The 21,655-nt window shown below is 45.8% G+C and overlaps 2 protein-coding genes across 2 annotated transcripts in view; one reads left to right on the forward strand and one right to left on the reverse strand.

The window, feature by feature from the left end:
• LOC135385189 (cytochrome P450 3A6-like) overlaps positions 1–21,655 on the reverse strand; it is a 142,344-nt gene that overhangs the window by 47,092 nt on the left and 73,597 nt on the right. Inside the window, exon 5 of the mRNA XM_064614385.1 lies at positions 402–518. Coding sequence (XP_064470455.1) covers positions 402–518 — 117 coding nt within the window. The remainder of the gene's footprint in view (positions 1–401; positions 519–21,655) is intronic.
• Positions 19,470–21,105, forward strand: LOC135385191 (uncharacterized). The gene is made up of 4 exons (XM_064614387.1): positions 19,470–19,575; positions 20,257–20,282; positions 20,614–20,652; positions 20,765–21,105. Exons 1-4 carry the CDS (start codon positions 19,533–19,535, stop codon positions 20,987–20,989), a joined length of 333 nt encoding a protein of 110 aa, XP_064470457.1. The 5' UTR covers positions 19,470–19,532; the 3' UTR covers positions 20,990–21,105.

Below are 21,655 nucleotides of genomic sequence, written 5' to 3' on the forward strand. Positions count from 1 at the left end.
TTTGCATAAACTTTGGACCACCACGGGGTGAACGCGGAGGCCTGTCGCGTGTGAAAATGACGAAAAAGAAGTAGCTCGAGCCATTTGTGCACTCAGGAGGCAGAAAGTCCCGGTTTGACTTGAACGCCCCTCATTCATGAAGAAGTTTGGATTGGTGTCGCCACCAGTGCACTTCTTTCCCCTCCTCTGAACTAGTGAACCAGAGTAAAGTTGCCCGCTTCCGCTCACAGCCAGGGTGTCGCATCAAGGAGAATATACATAGCCCGCGCGTTCCGTAAACGTTCGCTCAGCACTGTACGAAGCCTTCACGTTGATTACCAACGTTGGTACGCTATTGCCAATAGCTGCTACAACTACCTATTATTTCAAGCCGGACTCGCAACAATCGATGCAATACATACTGCTTTAAGCCTCGTTGTCGTGAATGCTCCACTGAAAATGCTTCTGACGTATTTCCATTCAGCACCGCTGAGGAGAAGAAGGGAACGGTCCCAAATCGATTGGCCAACAGGAGTTTGCTGTCAGGACGAACAAGAAATGCGCATTGAGTAAGACAATTATACATTATTGATAAAACACAAAATAGTTAACGGAAAGTAATACAAGGACGACGATTTTGGCGGTGATTATTGGGCGTTTCATCGCGACGTGCGATATTCTGCCCCATAGCTCGGGATAAGTTGAGGGAAAGATCGCAGTTGTGTACGTCCAAAACACTGTAATAATGTAGAAATCCAACGTTATTCATTTTGTGCTCCATTTTCTTTTAATACAGAGTGTGATGTATCCTTGGTTGTTTACCTTGTTGGTTTATCCTTGTACAAGAGATAGGTATATTCACGTGAGTGGCATTCCGCAGAACACTCCAGTGGAAGATGCGAAAAACGTCATAGATTTATGCAGTCACGTGAGTGCGAGCGCTCAACGTCGTATCCTGACGTATACTGCTAACCGTGGGGGATTTCCTGCGACACAGTCACAAGGTATTCCGTAGCAGAAAACAGCAAAAGTCGCTCATGGCATCACCTGCTATTTGTTAAAGTACGCCGCTCCAGATGTCACGGCACCGTGTGAATGCTCAAAGTAGCACGGGACGGAACGCTGTATAAGCAGCATTTTCGCTTAATCTTTCACTATAGGGTCTTCAGTGAGGATGTCGCTTGTGTGAATGAACGAACAGATACCAGCGAGAATGGTTCCTGCGCTGAAGTGGAATATCCGAAGGTCACTTCATCACAAAGTACCCTCCTTCACACGCCTTCCGGACCCCTAGGACCGCAGACATCACGTGCCCCCTCCAGTAGTTCGAGCCCATTTTTCTGAAATGGGAGACGCGAAGTTTTCTACCTCTGCCGCAGCATACACCGATGGCGTATCTGGAAATGGCAGGTCCGCGTCGGCATTCGTCATCCCATCCGACGTCGCCTTTCGCATCAAACCTAATCCACAGGTACGGAACTCTATGCCATGCTTTTCTTTCTGCAGCACGTCGTTCACTTTACTCCGCAGGACTGGGTTATATCCGCTGACTCTACATCTGCGCTGCAGGCAACAACAACTTTATTTCGGGATGATGGGTGGGGAGGTTCATTGCCGGGGCCGTTACTCTACCCCACTGCTGGAGGAGATGCGGGGAATGAGGTAATGAGCCCCTTCGAAATTAGGATCGGGGGATAAGGATTGGGGATTAAGGATTAAGGTTTTCTATTGCTGCAAGCAATAGAAAATCCTGGCATCCGAGGCTTATCCGCACCGGTGGTTATGGATGTGTTAATGGATTACAAACTTGTCTACGAAGTAGGGCACAGGCTGGTTCTCCAATGAGTTCCAGCCCATTGCAGTGTCAAAGGCAATGAACAGGCCGACAGCGCCACAGAAGCAGCTCTCTCGTCTTAGCGCCACGGACGCGTATTACACTGCTGAGACGAGATCGTCGGTTCGTACTTCGACTCCTCTGGCTCCTCTGGATACCCGCCAATGGACGGCTGACATTCCCCCCTCCTCCTCGCCATGTTGAGCAGAGTCGATCCAGCGCTCGCGTTCCGCATGCCTCGACGTATCTCTCATATAGACCCCGCATTAGTTCATCGTGGCTTTCACAGCACAGTGGCGTTATCGCTCGAGGCAAGTTCACTCTCTCCACTGCAGCCGCTAAGGCACTGTTGAAGATCTAGAGCAAATCCTTCTCCATTGCCCACACTACCCACCTTCCGGAGCCGTACTCTCCCGGTCCCTTAACCAGCTAAACTCTCGCCGCTCTCTCTCTCTCTCACACACAAAAGTGCTTGGTCCCTGGCCACATCCAGCCCACCAACGCTCTGCCCTCAAAGCCCTGTTCACCTTTCTGGACACCATAGGACTTCGATCCATATTGGGGAGGGGCTCATTATTTCATTCCCCGCATCACCACCAGCAATGGGTCAGAGTATCGCCCCTGGCGATGAAACTCCGCAGTCATGATCTTGAAAAAATGTTCAAACCCGTTCCTATAGAGCACAACGGAGCGAAACACTTTCGTGACAGAGGCGAACATACAACTCGCACTGCCTCTGCAGTAACCTCAAGGCACCACAGAACAGACGTTACTTGCTATCAAACATTGTATTTTTAATTGACCTATCCCTTGTAATTTTCGCTGGAATGACACGACCGATCATGAACGTCGCGCATGCGCATTAGTCGTAGGACGCATGAACTCGCTCAAACAGTCACACTGTTTCAGTCGGTTCGACCGATTGGCATCGCGAAGCAAGAAGGCGGCTGTTTGCAACCGGTGTCGGCGTACCAGTTAAATTACAGTACATGTTACAGTGGGATAGCCAGACATGTTTGGAACAATGTGTATCCTCTTCGGGAAGTTGTTGGATGTAACGACGTATTGAGCAGGGCATTTCACACGTCCCATCTTGGCGTGCAAGCTCATACAACTGCATTTGGTACAAATACCAATACGGGAACGTCCCATTTTCATCATTTGCAGCCAATATGGGGCCCATATTGCCGACATTTTCCCTATTTCTAACTTGACACTATGGGTCCCGTATTTCCAAGTTTCAACCAATATGGGGAAAATCTTGGCAAAACGGGTCCCATTTTGGAGCTGTGTCGCCGTCACCAGACCAATATGGACACATAATTGTTCACAAATATACACCAATAGGTTGTGCCCACCAATATTAGCGATATGGGCACAATACTGTTCACAAATATACAACCCAAATTCGAACCTTCATCCTGACGGCGTTCTAGCCTTTTGGAACCTATAGTGCCCTCTAGAGTAATGACTTAAATGAATAAGCTTATAACAAAACTAGCAATGATAGCAGAGGCGGAGAGTTTTCATTTTCCCTTAGGGGGCAAGGGCGCATCCCCCCCCCCCGCGGGGGGATATGTTTATTAACAAAAATGGAAAGAAAGGAACAGTAAGCCAGATTGATGTCGGCTTGTTATTAAAAAAAATGAAAGGGCGAAGTCAAAAAAGGCAAAGAAAATAAGAAAACAAAAAGAAGGAAAGAAAAGGAAAAGAAAAATGAAGGACACAAAACTAAAGCTGAAGAATCACACACTCTTGCGGGATCCTATGATGTATGCAGAACTGGTATAAAGATAAGAGGAAGGAAGAACAGAAAAAACAAAACAAAAGAAAAAACAGAGAGAACGTAAACAGTGCACATGTGCACAACTGAAGGCATTACGCCTTTCAAAACTGAGTGCAGAAAGAACAAAATGTATTGAATCCTGAGTGTTGGACCTGAAATACGCGCTATATAATGAATATGGTCAATGAAATGGAGCAGCGGGAGTTGAAGCCGACCCAACAGTAGTTAGTACTGACCACGACTATCCGGAAACGCTACAAGGCTTCTGGACGCGTTTAATTAGCAATTAGAGCTAATTGGGACCCCCCCATTAATCAGCATCATCCAATGAGTCATCACACTAATCGGGGAGCATCTAACTCGTGTCTAGATCAGCTGAGCGTTGTGCACTATGAGAGTCCATAAAAAAGAAAAAATAGATAGAGATAGAGTGGAGAGAAGGAGTTTAGTTGAAGATCAACGACGCCCTCTTGAAGAAAGCGGTCCTGGCCATCGCCGGGCGACGGAGCACAGAGGCAGGTTGCAAAGCATCGCAGCTATGACCACCAGTTCCGGACATCCTGTGACGTCAGCTGTGACGTCATCATGGCATGTCTGGGCAAGTTAGGACAGCTCTGGACATGCAAGGAGAAAAACACTCGTAATACAGAGGCTGGGAAAGCAAGAGTATGCAAACCATCAATAGCTAACAAGAAAATAGAATTAGTTACACAACAAATGATCCCACCACAACAGGAGCGCAGAACGATGCGACTGCTCTATCCGACAGCCAGGCAGAGAACTGACTCGTAATGGTTTTTTTCTCCTGTGTAAGCCCCACAGCTGCACCCCCTAGCGGTTACTTTCTCAACTATTCTCACAACAAAATTATTAAGAATCACACCAGCGCTACTCCCGTTCCCAAGGCAGAAGAAGATAGAAAATGGCGGGGATGCCCGGATAACAGCAACCAGCACCCGACATGCACTGACACGAAAATCGCAAACAAAGCGGGAAGAAAGTTGGCGAAAGCATTAGTTACACAACAAATCAGCTCACCACAGCAGGAGCGCAGACCGATGCGACTGCTCTCCGCGACAGCCAGCGAGAAACTGACTGGGACGCCGCTCCACGGCCGCTACGCATGCGCGCTCCTAGCGCCCTCTGGGGGCGACCACCTCCGAGAGGCTAAGAGAGAAGAGCATTCCTGCGCCCCTGCTGGCCGTTTTCATTGGTCGTGACGTCATCCTATTGTCTCAGGGCTACACTGTTTTTTTTTCACTAATGCTCCTCTAGACAAGGTCAATCTACAATGAAGCCACGATATGACGTCATCATGCACCTGCGTGGCTCAAGGACGCATGCGCTCTAGACAGGGGACCTATTATTTATTGAATCACTATCCCAACATTATTTTCTTTATACTTCTATAACGATTGAATAGGAAACTATTGCAGAAGAGCACATGCATGAAAGCTGATCGTAGGAATTCCAAAGTCTTACTAAATGAGACTTGCAAAAGAACAAACTATCCTAACGCGTAACTCCATCGACGGCTAATAAGAGGACTAGGCACTCAACAAATCAACACAGAGTAGGGTAACAAGGAGCGCAGAACTCAGGGCAGCACTATCGTCAAGACAACAATGTTTCTTGTCAAAAAAGAAAAAATACAAAGCGTCAACAAAAGAAAGCATGCATATCGGGGCATGTCAGAACACGTCAGGACAAATCGCACGACTGCTGGGCAACAGAGGAAAACAAACACTTGAACAGAGTGAAAAGACACTCACCATCATTTTTCACGTTCACAGCATTCCCCCATTGGAAATCCGCTCGTCACAAAATCCACCAGTGACGAACCACACATCCACACCCCATCAGAGGCAGACAGAACCCCAGCGAAACTAAGCTCTTCCACTGACGGCCAACGCAATTGCTTGGAGCAGAATTGACGTGTCCAGACCCGCCAGTGTCCAAGAGACAAGTGAATCCTTGCGCCCCCTGCAGGCCGTTCTCATTGGTTGTGACGCCACCCTATTATCTCACGGCTACACTGTTTTTTTTCCACTAATGCTCCTCTAGACAAGGTCAACCTGAAACAATAGTGTTGCGGTATGACGTCATCATGCAGGTGCGTGGCTCAAGGATGCTTACGCTGTAGACAGGGGACCTGTTATTTATTGAATCACTATCCCTATATTATTTCCTTTATTCTCCTATAATGATTGCATAGGGAACTATTTCATTCCCAAAGTCTTACTCTACAGGAAAAAAAAATGGTTGAGCAAGACATGTCCATCCCAGCCAAGAGCCATGCACCTAACTGAATAATGACGCTTTGTTCCTCCTGAATAAAGTCACACACCTGTCCCCCTCACGGTTACACTCTGAACTAAATGAATCACAAAATTATTAAGAATAGCTCTACTCCCATTCAAGGCAGCACTATCGTCATCATCAAGAATATTCCTTGTACAAAAAGAAAAAAAGAAAAAACTACATGTAGAAGGAAAGCATGTCAGAACAGGCCCAGGCATGTCAGCGCATGTTTGTCAGACAACAAGGGGGAAAAAAGCGAAAAGAAACAAACAAGAAAACCAGTATCAAACTATTTCTAAGCACACACACTCCTCTTATTCAAAAACAGTGCTCATCATAAATCCGTCCAGGGCAATACACACCAATTTTCTATTGCTACACTTTTTCCAGTAACGGTCAATGCGTTGCTACAGACTGCGTGACATCATCACATCCTGTCTGAAGAAGAAGACAGCGGCAAAGACTCCTATTATTTATTGAATCGCAAGATTATTTCCTTTGTCCTACTCTTAATGACATGCATTCTCTCATTAAAGTTCAACAAAAAGCACCCTGCATATTAACGATTTTCACCCCAAAGGCTCATCATGGTCATTAGAATTACAGTAAACTACCACTGCTCTTTTAAAATAATAAGTGAGACCACTCAACATCACCTCCAGGCTTATGTAATACATGACCCTTTCTATGCTAATACATTCGTTGTCTGAGGCTACACCACCAGCTCCGGTGGCGCAGCGGTAACGCGTGCGCTTGGAGACTGGGAGGTCCGCGGTTCGAATCCGCGGGTCGGCTGTGCCGTCTGGGGTTTTTCCTGGGTTTCCCTCAGATGTGTAATATGCGTATGCCGGCACAGTTCCCCTGAAGTCGGCACAGTTCCCCTGAAGTCGGCCCATGGACGCAGCTATCCTCCCCTGAGCGGATTCCGCTCGGTCTTCCACTTCACCCTTTCCTCTCCTCCTCTCTACCACCTTTCCCTTCCCGAGAAACATGCCGCCTAATCAGGCAGGCAGACCTCTCGGGTTCCTCCCAACGCCACTCCTCCTCCTCCTCCTCCTGAGGCTACACCTGCGAGCAAAAAGGCGCGAAAGCCGGGTGGGCAAAGTTCCATTCACGCATTGCGTGCCAAAAGGCGCGAAAGCCGGGAGCAAAGTTCCATTCGCGCACGCCAAAGCACAAGACACAGAACGCCTTTACGGGAACAATGATGGCATTCCCACCATATTAATGATTTTCTACCTTGCATTGCAGTTTAGAAAAACTACTACAAAACTATAATTTTAGGAGCTCATTAAAATTCTACTTTTTATGGAAACTATAATTGCCCTATTACTTGGATCGCTCTTAATGAAGCGCTCCAATTTTTTCTCTCTTCCCATTTCAGCCGTGTCATGTAGTGAAGCAGACTCACATCCAAAATAATTAATTTACACTGAGGGTGCCGTGCTTCAGGAATTCCTATCCTGCGCTCAGATGCAAGCATTTCTTCACGGATACCTTTAACAGCTGACTTCCTCAACATACCGAGCTCCTAACAACATCTAACAAACAATCAGAGAAACCCTCTTCTCAGCTGCACCATGCGACTTTCTTCTGCGTAAAATCGGTGATTTGAGGAAGAGAGCAGCGAAAAATTGCGCGCACTTGTGCTTGACTTAAAAAACCTGAAGCATATGCTAATAAACTAAGAGAAAGACACTCATGTCTGATATCTGATAGTGCCACATACACAGACGCATTGCCCTTGCGCAAAGAAAGCACAGGACAGGGATACACAAATTTCCTTAGGTGAGCAGGGAAAAGGCTTAAGACCTCAGCTCACCACACATCGCCACGCGGCTAGCCCAACATGACACCAAGATACTAGCAGCGAGAAGAACTGCAACACTGCTAAACAAGACCAGACATGCCATGATGACGTCACAAATCAGGAAAAAAGCACACGCACGCACGCACAGAGGACAACGCATTAAACACACGGAGTGCTCAGGAATAATCGTAGCGTTACTGCACATCGCTACGAAGCTCAACGTCTAACACAAGACGACAGCAACAAGTATTAGCGAAGGGTAAAAATTGCAACACTACCGAACAAGTCCAGTCATGCGACATCGCATACAAAACACTGCTCATCGGGGAAAAGGCCTAAGCCTGCGGCGGATCATCATAGAGCATGCACAACTTCATTTTTTCTATTTTGCGTAAACTAAACGCGGTCTGCATGGAAAACGACGTACAAATTTTCTTAGGGAGCAGAGAAATATAGAAATTTCTACTCCGTGCTCAGATATTATATATATTCAGCTTTTACGCAGGAGGCTTTCTTCTACATCAAAGTAGAGAAATTAAGAAAAGAGCAGCGAAAAATTACACGCACTTTTGCTCGCATACCTATAAGAGAAAAAAAAATATTGACGCACACGCTAATAAACTGTGACAAAGACACCAATTTCTGCTATCAGATAATTATTGCATAATGCTAAATACTTATTTGCATTGTCCCTGCGTCAAGAAAGCACAGGACAGGGATAGACAATTTATCTTAAGCGAGCAGGGAAAGTCACTTCTACTCGAACAGCTTAATACCATAAAGTCTGAATTTTTGCAAAGCAAATGAAGCTTGAATAGCGCTACAAACCTGACAGACACATACTAACAAACAAACAAACAAACAAACACTTCTATTCATTTCTATTGATAAAGGCGTAAACCACACTACAAGAACAAAGCACGCTGCTTCAGGAAAGCGTATCAAATGCATCGCAACAGGACCGGCTCTCATAAAATAGCCTTCCCAAAACGAAGACTTCACAAAGTTCGCGAGGTAATTCCATTAAAAACGCTGTCGGTCTATCGTACAGATAGCAATGCAAGCGCTGCTACCCTTATTTTTTAAACCACTATTCCACGCAATAGTACATAAATGTATCACTCGTGTTACATGAAAGGGCACACACAAGGAACTTACTTGTCAACTGGGATCCCTGGTTCAGGAAAGCGCGCGCGCCCGTGCGCACACACAGACACACACTCACATTTTCACACTCACAAACACAAAGTCTATTCTCACAACCACATAAATCCATATTATTCCTCAGGTCAATAATTATCCTACCATCGTCAAAAGATGGCTCACTCTCGTATGCGATCGCAAAGCGATAGGTCCTCGTTCCGAATGTAATAGGATATCTCCACTCGACCGACGGGAACCAAAAAAGAAAGAAAGGAATGCACGTTCGCTATACCTCCACAAAGAAAACGGTGCCGTGCTTCTAGGCAGCGCTCATCATACAGGAGTCTTCTTCGTTTTCCTTTTATTTTCTTGCACCCATATATTTTGCAAGAATACTATAGAGACCCACCAGAGCAGTGCGCTCCCATCAACACACGTTGGGCTGACCTTACACACCCGAAGCCTTTTCTGAATACATTCTGCTGACGCTGGAATAAAAAGATTTATCGCCAGGGTACGACAATGTCAGCTCTGCTTCCGTTTAAGTGATAAAACAGTGCGCACGAACAGCGCCCCACGCGAGCCGCACGCGGGCCCGTTCTCGCGGTTTGGACACGCGCGATTCCCCGTGCGACGCGCGCGATTCCCCGTGCGAGCACAACGCGGGCCTCGCGGTTTGGACGCGCGGGATCCGTTTCCCCGAGCAGGCGCACTGTTTTATCACTTAAATGGAAGCAGAACTGACATTGTTGTACCCTGGCGATAAATCTTTTTATTCCAGCGCCAGCAGAATGTATTCAGGAAAGGCTTCAGGTGTGTAAGGTCAGCCCAAGGTGTGTTGATGGGAGCGCACTGCTCTGTTGGGTCTCTATAGTATTCTTGCAAAATATACGGGTGCAAGAAAATAAAAGGAAAACGAAGAAGACAATTCACTCCTGTATGATGAGCGCTGCGTAGAAGCACGGCACCGTTTTCTTTGTGGAGGTATAGCGAACGTGCATTCCTTTCTTTCTTTTTTTGGTTCGCGTCGGTCGAGTGGCGATATCCTATTACATCCGGAACGAGGACCTATCGCTTTGCGACCGCATACGAGAGTGAGCCATCTTTTGACGATGGTAGGATAATTATTGACCTGAGGAGTAATATGGATTTATGTGGTTGTGAGAATAGACTTTGTGTTTGTGAGTGTGAAAATCTGAGTGTGTGTCTGTGTGTGCGCACGGGCGCGCGCGCTTTCCTGAACCAGGGATCCCAGTTGACAAGTAAGTTCCTTGTGTGTGCCCTTTCATGTAACACGAGTGATACTTTTATGTACTATTGCGTGGAATAGTGGTTTAAAAAATAAGGGTAGCAGCGCTTGCATTGCTATCTGTAGGATAGACCGACAGCGTTTTTAATGGAATTACCTCGCGAACCTGGTGAAGTCTTCGTTTTGGGAAGGCTATTTTATGAGAGCCGGTCCTGTTGCGATGCATTTGATACGCTTTCCTGAAGCAGCGTGCTTTGTTCTTGTAGTGTGGTTTACGCCTTTATCAATAGAAATGAATAGAAGTGTTTGTTTGTTTGTTAGTATGTGTCTGTCACGTTTGTAGCGCTATTCAAGCTTTATTTGCTTTGCAAAAATTCAGACTTTATGGTATTAAGCTGTTCGAGTAGAAGTGACTTTCCCTGCTCGCTTGAGATAAATTGTGTATCCCTGTCCTGTGCTTTCTTCACGCAGGGACAATGCAAATGAGTATTTAGCATTATGCAATAATTATCTGATAGCAGAAATTGGTGTCTTTGTCACAGTTTATTAGCGTGGGTGTCGATATACTTTTTTTTCTCTCTTATAGGTATGCGAGCAAAAGTGCGTGTAATTTTTCGCTGCACTTTTCTTAATTTCTCTACTTTTATGTAGAAGAAAGCCTCCTGCGTAAAAGCTGAATAGTGTTCTATCAGTGGAAGTGGGGTTGTTTGTTTAATTTTGTTGGGTGTTCGATATCTTGACAAAGTAAGCAGTGCTTAATTTTGCAGGTTTTTGAGCAGAAATGCTGGTATCTGAGCACGGAGTAGAAATTTCTATATTTCTCTGCTCCCTAAGAAAATTTGTACGTCGTTTTCCAAGCAGACCGTGTTTAGTTTACGCAAAATAGAAAAAATGAAGTTGTGTATGCTCTATGATAATCCGCCGCAGGCTTAGGCCTTTTCCCCGATGAGCAGTGTTTTGTATGCGATGTCACATGACTGGACTTGTTCGGTAGTGTTGCAATTTTTACCCTTCGCTAATATCTTGTTGCTGTCGTCTTGTGTTAGACGTTGAGCTTCGTAGCGATGTGCGGTAACGCTACGATTATTCCTGAGCGCTCCGTGTGTTTAATGCGTTGTCCTGTGCGTGCGTGTGCTTTTTTCCTGATTTGTGACGTCATCATGGCATGTCTGGTCTTGTTTAGCAGTGTTGCAGTTCTTCCCGCTGCTAGTATCTTGTTGGTGTCATGTTGTGCTAGCCGTGGCGATGTGTCGGCAGTGGCGGCGTGGCGATGTGGCGATGTGTGCGTGGCGATGTGTGGTGACCTGAGGTCTTAAGCCTTTTCCCTGCTCACCTAAGAAAATTTGTGTGTCCCTGTCCTGTGCTTTCTTTGCGCAAGGGCAATGCGTCTGTGTATGTGGCACTATCAGATACGAGACATGAGTGTCTTTCTCTTAGTTTATTAGCATATGCTTCACGTTTTCTAAGCCAAGCACAAGTGCGCGCAATTTTTCGCTGCTCTCTTCCTCAAATCACAGATTTTACGCAGAAGAAGGTCGCATGGTGCAGCTGAGAAGAGGGTTTCTCTGATTGTTTGTTAGATGTTGTTAGGAGCTCAGTATGTTGAGGAAGTCAGCTGTTAAAGGTATCCGTGAAGAAATGCTTGCATCTGAGTGCAGGATAGGAATTCCTGAAGCACGGCACCCCCAGTATAAATTAATTATTTTTGATGTGAGTCTGCTTCACTGCATGACACGGCTGAAATGGGAAGAGAGAAAAAATTGGAGCACTTCATTAATAGCGACCCAAGTAATAGGGCAATTATAGTTTCCATAGAAAGTAGAATTTTAAAGAGCTCCTAAAATTATAGTTTTGTAGTAGTTTTTCTAAACTGCAATGCAAGGTAGAAAATCATCAATATGGTGGGAATGCCATCATTGTTCCCGTAAAGGCGTTCTGTGTCTTGTGCTTTGGCGTGCGCGAATGGAACTTTGCTCCCGGCTTTCGCGCCTTTTTGCACGCAATGCGCGAATGGAACTTTGCCCACCCGGCTTTCGCGCATTTTTGCTCGCAGGTGTAGCCTCAGACAACGAATGTATGAGCATAGAAAGGGTCATGTATTACATAAGCCTGGAGGTGATGTTGAGTGGTCTCACTCATTATTTTAAAAGAGCAGTCGTAGTTTACTGTAATTCTAATGACCATGATGAGCCTTTGGGGTGAAAATCGTTAATATGCAGGGTGCTTTTTGTTGAATTTTAATGAGAGAATGAATGTCATTAAGAGTAGGACAAAGGAAATAATCTTGCGATTCAATAAATAATAGGAGTCTTTGCCGCTGTCTTCTTCTTCAGACAGGATGTGATGATGTCACGCAGTCTGTAGCAATGCATTGACCGTTACTGGAAAAAAGTGTAGCAATAGAAAAATGGTGTGTATTGCCCTGGACGGATTTATGATGAGCACTGTTTTTGAATAAGAGGAGTGCGTGTGCTTAGAAATAGTTTGATACTGGTTTTCTTGTTTGTTTCTTTTCGCTTTTTTCCCCCTTGTTGTCTGACAAACATGCGCTGACATGCCTCGGCCTGTTCTGACATGCTTTCCTTCTACATGTAGTTTTTTTCTTTTTGTACAAGGAATATTCTTGACGATGACGATAGTGCTGCCTTGAATGGGAGTAGAGCCATTCTTAATAATTTTGCGATTCATTTAGTTCAGAGTGTAATCGTGAGGGGGACAGGTGTGTGACTTCATTCAGGAGGAACAAAGCGTCATCATTCAGTTAGGTGCATGGCTCTTGGCTGGGATGGACATGTCTTGCTGAACCATTTTTTTTTCCTGTAGAGTAATACTTTGGGAATGAAATAGTTCCCTATGCAATCATTATAGTAGAACAAAGGAAATAATCTAGGGATAGTGATTCAATAAATAATAGGTCCCCTGTCTACAGCGTAAGCGTCCTTGAGCCACGCACCTGCATGATGACATCATACTGCAACACTATTGTTTCAGGTTGACCTTGTCTGGAGGAGCATTAGTGGAAAAAAACAGTGTAGCCGTGAGATAATAGGGTGGCGTCACGACCAATGAGAACGGCCTGCAGGGGGCGCAAGAATTCACTTCTCTCTTGGACACTAGCGGGTCTGGACACGTCAATTCTGCTCCTAGCAATTGCGTTGGCCGTCAGTGGAAGAGCTTAGTTTCACTGGGGTTCTGTCTGCCTCTGATGGGGTGCGGATGTGTGGTTCGTCACTGGTGAATGGTGTTCGACGATGCAGGTGGATTTTGTGACGAGCGGATTTCCAATGGGGGAATGCTGTGAACGTGAAAAATGATGGTGAGTGTCTTTTCACTCTGTTCAAGTGTTTGTTTTCCTCCGTTGCCCAGCAGTCGTGCGATTTGTCCTGACGTGTTCTGACATGCCCCGATATGCATGCTTTCCTTTGTTGACGCTTTGTATTTTTTCTTTTTTGACAAGAAACATTGTTGTCTTGACGATAGTGCTGCCCTGAGTTCTGCGCTCCTTGTTACCCGTACTCTGTGTTGATTTGTTGAGTGCCTAGTCCTCTTATTAGCCGTCGATGGAGTTATGTGTTAGGATAGTTTGTTCTTTTGCAAGTCTCATTTAGTAAGACTTTGGAATTCCTATGGTCAGCTTTCATGCAGGTGCTCTTCTGCAATAGTTTCCTATTCAATCGTTATAGAAGTATAAAGAAAATAATCTTGGGATAGTGATTCAATAAATAATAGCTCCCCTGTCTAGAGCGCACGCGTCCTTGAGCAACGCAGGTGCATGATGACGTCATATCGTGGCTTCATTGTAGATTGACCTTGTCTAGAGGAGCATTAGTGAAAAAAAAACAGTGTAGCCCTGAGACAATAGGATGACGTCACGACCAATGAAAACGGCCAGCAGGGGGCGCAGGAATGCTCTTCTCTCTTAGCCTCTCGAAGGTGGTCGCCCCAGAGGGCGCTAGGAGCGCGCATGCGTAGCGGCCGTGGAGCGGCGTCCCAGTCAGTTTCTCGCTGGCTGTCGCGGAGAGCAGTCGCATCGGTCTGCGCTCCTGCTGTGGTGAGCTGATTTGTTGTGTAACTAATGCTTTCGCCAACTTTCTTCCCGCTTTGTTTGTGATTTTCGTGTCAGTGCATGTCGGGTGCTGGTTGCTGTTATCCGGGCATCCCCGCCATTTTCTATCTTCTTCTGCCTTGGGAACGGGAGTAGCGCTGGTGTGATTCTTAATAATTTTGTTGTGAGATTAGTTGAGAAAGTAACCGCTAGGGGGTGCAGCTGCGGGGCTTACACAGGAGAAAAAAACCATTACGAGTCAGTTCTCTGCCTGGCTGTCGGATAGAGCAGTCGCATCGTTCTGCGCTCCTGTTGTGGTGGGATCATTTGTTGTGTAACTAATTCTATTTTCTTGTTAGCTATTGATGGTTTGCATACTCTTGCTTTCCCAGCCTCTGTATTACGAGTGTTTTTCTCCTTACATGTCCAGAGCTGCCCTAACTTGCCCAGACATGCCATGATGACGTCACAGCTGACGTCACAGGATGTCCGGAACTGGTGGTCATAGCTGCGATGCTTTGCAACCTGCCTCTGTGCTCCGTCGCCCGGCGATGGTCAGCGGCCGTTCCGGACCGCTTTCTTCAAGATGGCGTCGTTGATCTTCAACTAAACTCCTTCTCTCCACTCTATCTCTATCTATTTTTTTTCTTTTTTATGACCACGTCTATCCGGAAACGCACAGGGTGGTCTGGACATTAGTTAGACGCTCCCCAATTAGTGTGACGACTCATTGGATGATGCTGATTAATGTGGGGGGTCCCAATTAGCTCTAATTGCTAATTAAACGTGTCCAGAAGCGTTGTAGCGTTTCCGGATAGTCGTGGTCAGTACTTACTACTCCCAACGAATATGCGTTCCGAAGATCCTACCGATACATCTCACTGGCAGCTGCTGGTACCTTTTAGACTGCTTCGTTTCATTGATCTAATTGCTTTGGGCGAAATTCAGGCTATGTGTTGCGTCATCCTCTGTGTTTCTTCGCCTCACCTTCTACTGTGATAATGAGTATGGTGGGCGGATACAGATTTTACAAATTGCAAGATGCATTTTTGGGTTGGTGCCTCTTCGCTCTTCTGATCCGGGCGCGCCGAGCCCCAAAGGTTGGTGTCAGCTTCTTAGCGGGACTTCCCGGGGAGGTGGCGCCCCCCCTACTTCATCTTCCGGGGGGGCAAGAGCCCCCCCTGCAGTCGGCGCCTATGCCGTGTATTCACACGCATGAGCGACATGCTCACGGAATACTCTAGTGCTGGGAAACTCAGAAAACTGCATAAAAGGGCAGAAGTTCCGGCGCGTGTTATGTTCAGCAACGAAGGCTGCATCCTTGAGTTTGAGGGACGAAGGGACAAGGGAGACGCAAACGAAACGTGTGTGTGTGTGTCCCTTCGTCCCTCAAACCCTTCGTCGATTACCTTAATTAGATAATTACGTGCAGCATTCGCATGGTGCCGAAATACTGGAATTGGCGTACTTCTAACGCCACTTAGACAAACAAAGCCTGATGGCTTAAACGACGTGACGTAGTCAGTTAGGGTCCGCCAAAATACCGAACACGACCGTGCTTTCGGAGACGAGCCGCCATGGGCCGTATGCGCAGCCACTGGAAGCCACAGAAAGCCTGCGTTTGAGACTGTCTGTGGCGATTGGTTGAAGCAGATCACGTCCTGACTTTATATGTCCACATGGCGCAGGGGCACTTGGCAGACGACATGGTCACAAACGTGGAACTGGGAAGTTCGGGTATGTGTGCTTTTACAACACCACTTAGATACAGAAAGCCTGCGCGTTCGTCGACGTGACGTAACAATTAAGAGTCAGCCAATCAGGGTTGTGTTTTCAACAGCTGTAGCCAATCACGAATGTGCCTTCAGCGGTCGTGGTCATGCAGATGAACCACACTCGTCTGCGAGTTGTGACTTAACGTCCCCGCGCACTAAATGGGAAAACTTGGAAATAAAGCACAAAATGGTCTCATCCTTTCTCCAAACTGATTTTCTGGAACGCGTCTCCCGCTTTTTGTCTAAATATTTAGGTCTGCACAGTCCAGGTGAGCTGCAGTCCTTTGTGAGTTCTTGAATTCGCAGAACTGCCAATCGCTGTAGCAGGCGAATGCTGGTTCTTAATGTCCACGTAGCGAAGGAGGGAGAGGAGGCAATGAGCAGACTTTCTGTATCCAAATGGCGTTGGCTTTTAGCACCAGTTTGTTCACGCACAAAAAGAAATGTTTTGATTACGGTTTATCACATGTCTAATAATCTAACAGGTTCGCACCGTAGGCTAGTTTAGATTGCCAAGTGGGCTCAGTGGCGTTACCACTTGAGACAAGTTTACTCTCTCAGGTGCTGTGGCTGCAGTGCTGTGGAGGAGCTGGAACACATTCTTCTTCATTGCCCACGTTTGAAACCTTCTGGAACCGTAATCTCTGGGTCTCTTAGCCAGCTGGACTCTCATTCCTTCTCCCTATCAAAATTGCTTGGTCCCTGGCCGAATTCGGGCCACCAACGCTCTGCGCTCAAACCATTTTGACGTTTCTGGACACAATCGGACTTCGATGCTTATTGTGAAGGCGCTCATTATTTCATTCCCCACATCACCACGAGCAGTAGGGTAGAGTACCACCTCTGGCGATGAAACTCCCCATTCATGATCTTAAAATGAAGTTGTTGTTGTAGTCGTCGTCGTCACTGGAAAGAGTGCGTGTCTCTTGCAACAGTGCTGCTTTGTGTAGCTTAAACCTTTTGGAAGACCTGTCGGGCATTACACAATTTCGTTAAACGGTTTCTTTGCAGTGCATTGTCAACGATATTTGTAATGACACCACTTCTGGGGCAAGGGAGTACGACCGCCTCTGGACGGACCCGTACTATCAAGGGGAAATGTTCCTGATGGAGTAACATGTAACGCAGATATGGCAGTCGAAAACTTCCATCATCTACGGGCGGGAGGTGCGGTCGTTTAACGATTTTATACTAGTGGACGTTTGCACAGCATTTCTAACCGCCAAAAATTGCTTCATTCGAAATGGATGGGCAGTAGAGATGTAAGCAAATTCATATAGTTGCATTTTCGGTAGGTCTCCGTTGGTCTTATCGGAGGGAAGAAAATCAAGTGAAAACGGATCTTAGTGCCGCTGTGTAGCCTTGCCCTGCGCACGTAAATGTTAACTATAATTACATTGCCTTGCATTATCTTTTTTTACGCATATGAAGGTATTTGACTATTTGACTGCTATGTGAGTGGAAACTCGTATTAATGGGAAGCCTGAACAGATATTGAACATGGAAATGGTCTCGGTTGCTTACCACATGTGCATATCACATGCTGAACCACAGTGTGCAAATACAAAACTTGCCTGGTGCTACGCACGTTGGTACTAAGCCATCATCACAGAGCAACAGTTCACGTTGGACGATTCCAGCTGGAAATCTCCTGCGTGGTTTGTCGAAATCAAATGTTTGTTGTTCAATAAAGGAAGTCGCATGAAACTATGTTTGGTGAATTCAACGTGGAATAGACCACTGGAATGACTTTGTCTTGTGAACTAATGAAATCGCTTATCTCCATAAGTCGTATCGGAAACGTTGCGTGTGAAACCAGATAGTGAGTAGCCAATCGGAAGGCGAGCCAAATTTTGCCCATGGTCTTATGCGGTTAGATATACCGAAAGGACACGAGGTACACACACCCTCTCGCACAGCGCTCGTCCTGCAGTTCTCCATATCTGCCCAAGATGTAAATGCTCCACTTCGTTCTGCCCCTGAGATCTAGTCTCTACAGTACCTTTTAATACTCGCTAGCTTTTTTCCTCGGCTCCGTAACAGACACAAACGCTACACCCCCTTATACTACTCCCTAGTACCCTTGCCACAGAACTATACCAAACCCACACCTCTTTAGCTAAAAATGTTCTGGTTTTGTTTTTCCAAGACGCAACCTGCCAGTTTCTTCAGTGCGCTGTTCAAGCTCTTACATGACGCGTCGAAGACCTGCTGCTCATAAAAGTCAGCAGCTGTTCGTTATTCTTTTTTTTTCGTTTTTTCACTGCCGCGCTGTCTGAAGTAGGGGGCTGGGACACGTCAAGGTACATAACGTTGCTTTTTTTCTCCAGTGTCCTGTAGCTTATTGTTTTACTTACTGTATTGGACAGCAGACAAGAAAAATGTGTGCACGCGAATCGAGTGCATCCCAGTGTTTCTGCCATCATCATTTGTTGTACCAAAGCCATAAGTTTGATTGACATGTCATTAGTCTTAATGTGCTCCGTTTAACCGCGCTGTTTGACTTACAAAGAAAATCCTCTCTGCTAGATGTTTGACCATGCTGGCATCTCCACACTGGGGCGCACTTGATTCTGCTGCACACAATTTTTCTTTTCAGCTGTCCGTACGGCAAACGCCACTTGTGCGGCGAATCTCTTAAATTATATAGCGTCCATGCATCTAGGCTGCGTGTAGCTGCATATCGATAAACAAAGCCTTTTCTGCGGTACAGTCAGCGTGCTCCCGTTTTACATTTTTGAGAACGCTTCACAGCGTGCACTGTTGAAACAGAACTTCACCGCATAGCACGCTGTGCGCCAACCATTACCAAGAATGATAGGGTTGCCGCTTCCGATTCGAAGAGAGAGTGGGCGTACGCCTTTTTGTGGCAATTATCATGTATCCAAATTGCCACAAAAAGGCGTACGCCCATCTCTCTCTTCGAATCAGAAACGACAACCCTATCGTTCTTGGTAATCGTTGGCGCACAGCGTGCTATGCGGTGAAGTTCTGTTCTTGGTGTGTGCCAGAAACAAAAATGTATGGCTCTTAAACACAAAATAATGCCGTTTTTCACCGTGTTCCTGGCATGAGATAAGTATTTAAAGAAGAGATTGAAACATTCAGATAACTTATTTTACTAAAAAAAAGCTTTCGGGCGGAGTCCGTCTTTCATAAGGTGTCGTCCCATCTGACGCAGGACGGAAGCTTGTTTCTCAGTAAAATAAATTATTTGAATGGTTCAATCTCTCTAAATGCTTATGTTATTCACTTGCGAGTGCTAGACGTTTCCCATTTTCGCCAGTTAGTTTTCCTGGCACGAGTAAATTTCCTTCAACTCCTTTCGCTTGTCGCAATGCTCACCTGTCCGACGAATAGTTCCACGAAATAATGCAATGTCGCCATTTTCCAACAACTGCGATATGTGAGTTGGGATTCCCCACGCCGGAGAATCCCAGGTCTGATTAGGAGAAGCTCGACAAAAGAATTAGATAAGTTTGGCTTTACATCAATCAAACAAAGGAAACGATATACTCTGCGATGAATATAAAAGCGACGGGCATGGTTTTGGATTCATCACAATCCCCTCGTTGTCACAGTGTGGAAAACGACTGAGATTTTTGGCATCATGACCTCAAAGACGCTCCTCTGCATTTTCGCTCTCCTGGCTGGTAAGTGAATACAACGTTTGCGTTCTGAATATTGTGGGATCTGAAGAGAGTTCATTGGTTTGTTAGGTGCGTATGTTCTTTAGTTTTTTTATACATCGAGATACTTAGATCGTGCAGGGATAGTCTTTGTTGGCGATTTGTCTAACTCCACCTTTTAGGATGTACGTATAAAAGTATTAAAAGGTACAGATGTAGAATATAGCGCGGAGAGGATAGTGCACGTAAAGTGCCTTGTAAGTTACTGCATGATCAGCATCGTTACACGCATTATACTCACTCAACGAATATATTTTTGAACCACTCGAATCTGCGTTCACATATTTACTTTTAATGATCCACTGTTATTTCGTTTCGTTCTCTTTTTTATGCAAATTTTCGGGACATTTATAGTCACTATGCTTCGGATAATATCAGTATCGCTAGATTTCGCAAAACTCAACGCGGGTCTTCCTCAGAGCTTCGGTGCCTATATTTTCCTTTATCTTATCTAATATTTTACGCAAACACTGAGAATATCCATCGAATACGGGCGATTTGATTGGGGCGAATCCGTTATAATTCGAGTAAATACTGGTGAGGGAGACTGCACTGAGCAGTAGAGAGCTCCATGTGTAGTGTCGTAAGTGTTGTTGTTGAGGTGTTTTCCATATCTGCCACTGATATTGTTCTTCGTCTTTTCAGTCGTGACACTGGCCAGCGCACAGTTTGTAAGTATGAAGATAGGTCTCAGTTCCCCTTCGTTTCATATACATACAGTATACTTGCAAATACGCAATCTGTTGATGCATATCACAATACACACTAGAGTATGTGGCCATGATTTTTTTTTAAAGTCAGGCTTTTGATGTTATACAGAAATGTATTTTGTTAACTGCAACATAGTCACTCATAGCAAAAATTGAATTGCTTAGTAACTGACCACCTGCTGTAAAGACAGCGAATATCAGGCGTTAACTGCAAATAAATCCAACCATAGTATAGGAAGAACGATACATCTAAATAAAACCACAAACTAAACCTTCTTGCAAATATCTCTAGGGTCGTCCCAAGTTCAACTTCCAGCCTCCACCACCACGTGTAAGTAGGGCAACAGCACCATCCTTACATACGTTATCCACACTGCAACACATGCAGCTGCTGTCTAGTCATAATTAACCAGAGCCTGCATGCTGTTCCTCCCTCTCGACAGCATCGCATCGAGATCGCGGCTCAAGCAGGTGGCAAAAGCGGCAAGCACTACAACGTGAATGTGGGAGGTCGTGCCGAATACGACCTACACCGCTTCAAGAACGGAGCTAAGATTGTAGCCCACGTGGAAGGCAGCCATTCGTTCGGAAAGCACGAGGGACACAAGTGGCAAGAAAAGCCGAAAGGAGAAGTAGGAGTCAGAGTAGAGATTCCATTCAAGGGTTAGGACTCATCCTGCCACGTAAATTGGCATCTCCGTTCACTGCATTGTGAAGGACAACAAGCAGCATGTAATTCCTGCCGACGCAGAAGCACGTCAATAAACCTTTTCAAATCCAGGGATAGACCCTGTATACGTACTCTCTTCATACGCAGGACATCGCACGCTATGGCCTTTGCGTACGTAAGGGATAGCGTTGGTGGTTCTACGCACACCGATAACAAAAAGATAGCTTCGCGCAGTGCGCAGAACCACCAACACTATTCCTTACGTACGCAAAGGCGACAGCGGACGATATACTAAAACTAACTATTCCATCTGGGAATGAGGGCGAGCAACACATTAACGAAAAACATGTGACAGCGCATTTATTACATTACTTCGTGCTTCTAATTTTCGTTTCGAAAGCCGACGTCGAGGAATCCCTTTCTTGTCCTGGAACAATCACACGCAGCAACAAGGGAGTCAACATTTGCTCGTCGCCGCGAGGCTAGCGGGTACAGAGATGTCACATTCTCACGGAATTTATTCTACAGGCACAAATCTAAGCCCTGCACAACACATAATAAACGATAATGAAGCTACATTGTACTCGTTTCTGTAAACATCGTCGAAACGCAAGAAGGGAAAGCGTATGTTTTTGATGCAGCGAAAAGTTTCATAAAATGCTGG

The sequence above is a fragment of the Ornithodoros turicata genome, chromosome 2 (assembly GCF_037126465.1).
Source record: "Ornithodoros turicata isolate Travis chromosome 2, ASM3712646v1, whole genome shotgun sequence".
In the NCBI taxonomy this organism is placed as follows: Eukaryota; Metazoa; Arthropoda; class Arachnida; order Ixodida; family Argasidae; genus Ornithodoros; species Ornithodoros turicata.

Excerpts from the sequence above, each read along its gene's own strand:
- LOC135385191 (XM_064614387.1), top strand. The coding sequence starts at position 19,533 with ATGACCTCAAAGACGCTCCTCTGCATTTTCGCTCTCCTGGCTG. Across the intron at positions 19,576-20,256 it reads CATTTTCGCTCTCCTGGCTG|TCGTGACACTGGCCAGCGCA; the intron begins GTAAGTGAATAC and ends TCGTCTTTTCAG. Across the intron at positions 20,653-20,764 it reads TCCAGCCTCCACCACCACGT|CATCGCATCGAGATCGCGGC; the intron begins GTAAGTAGGGCA and ends CCCTCTCGACAG.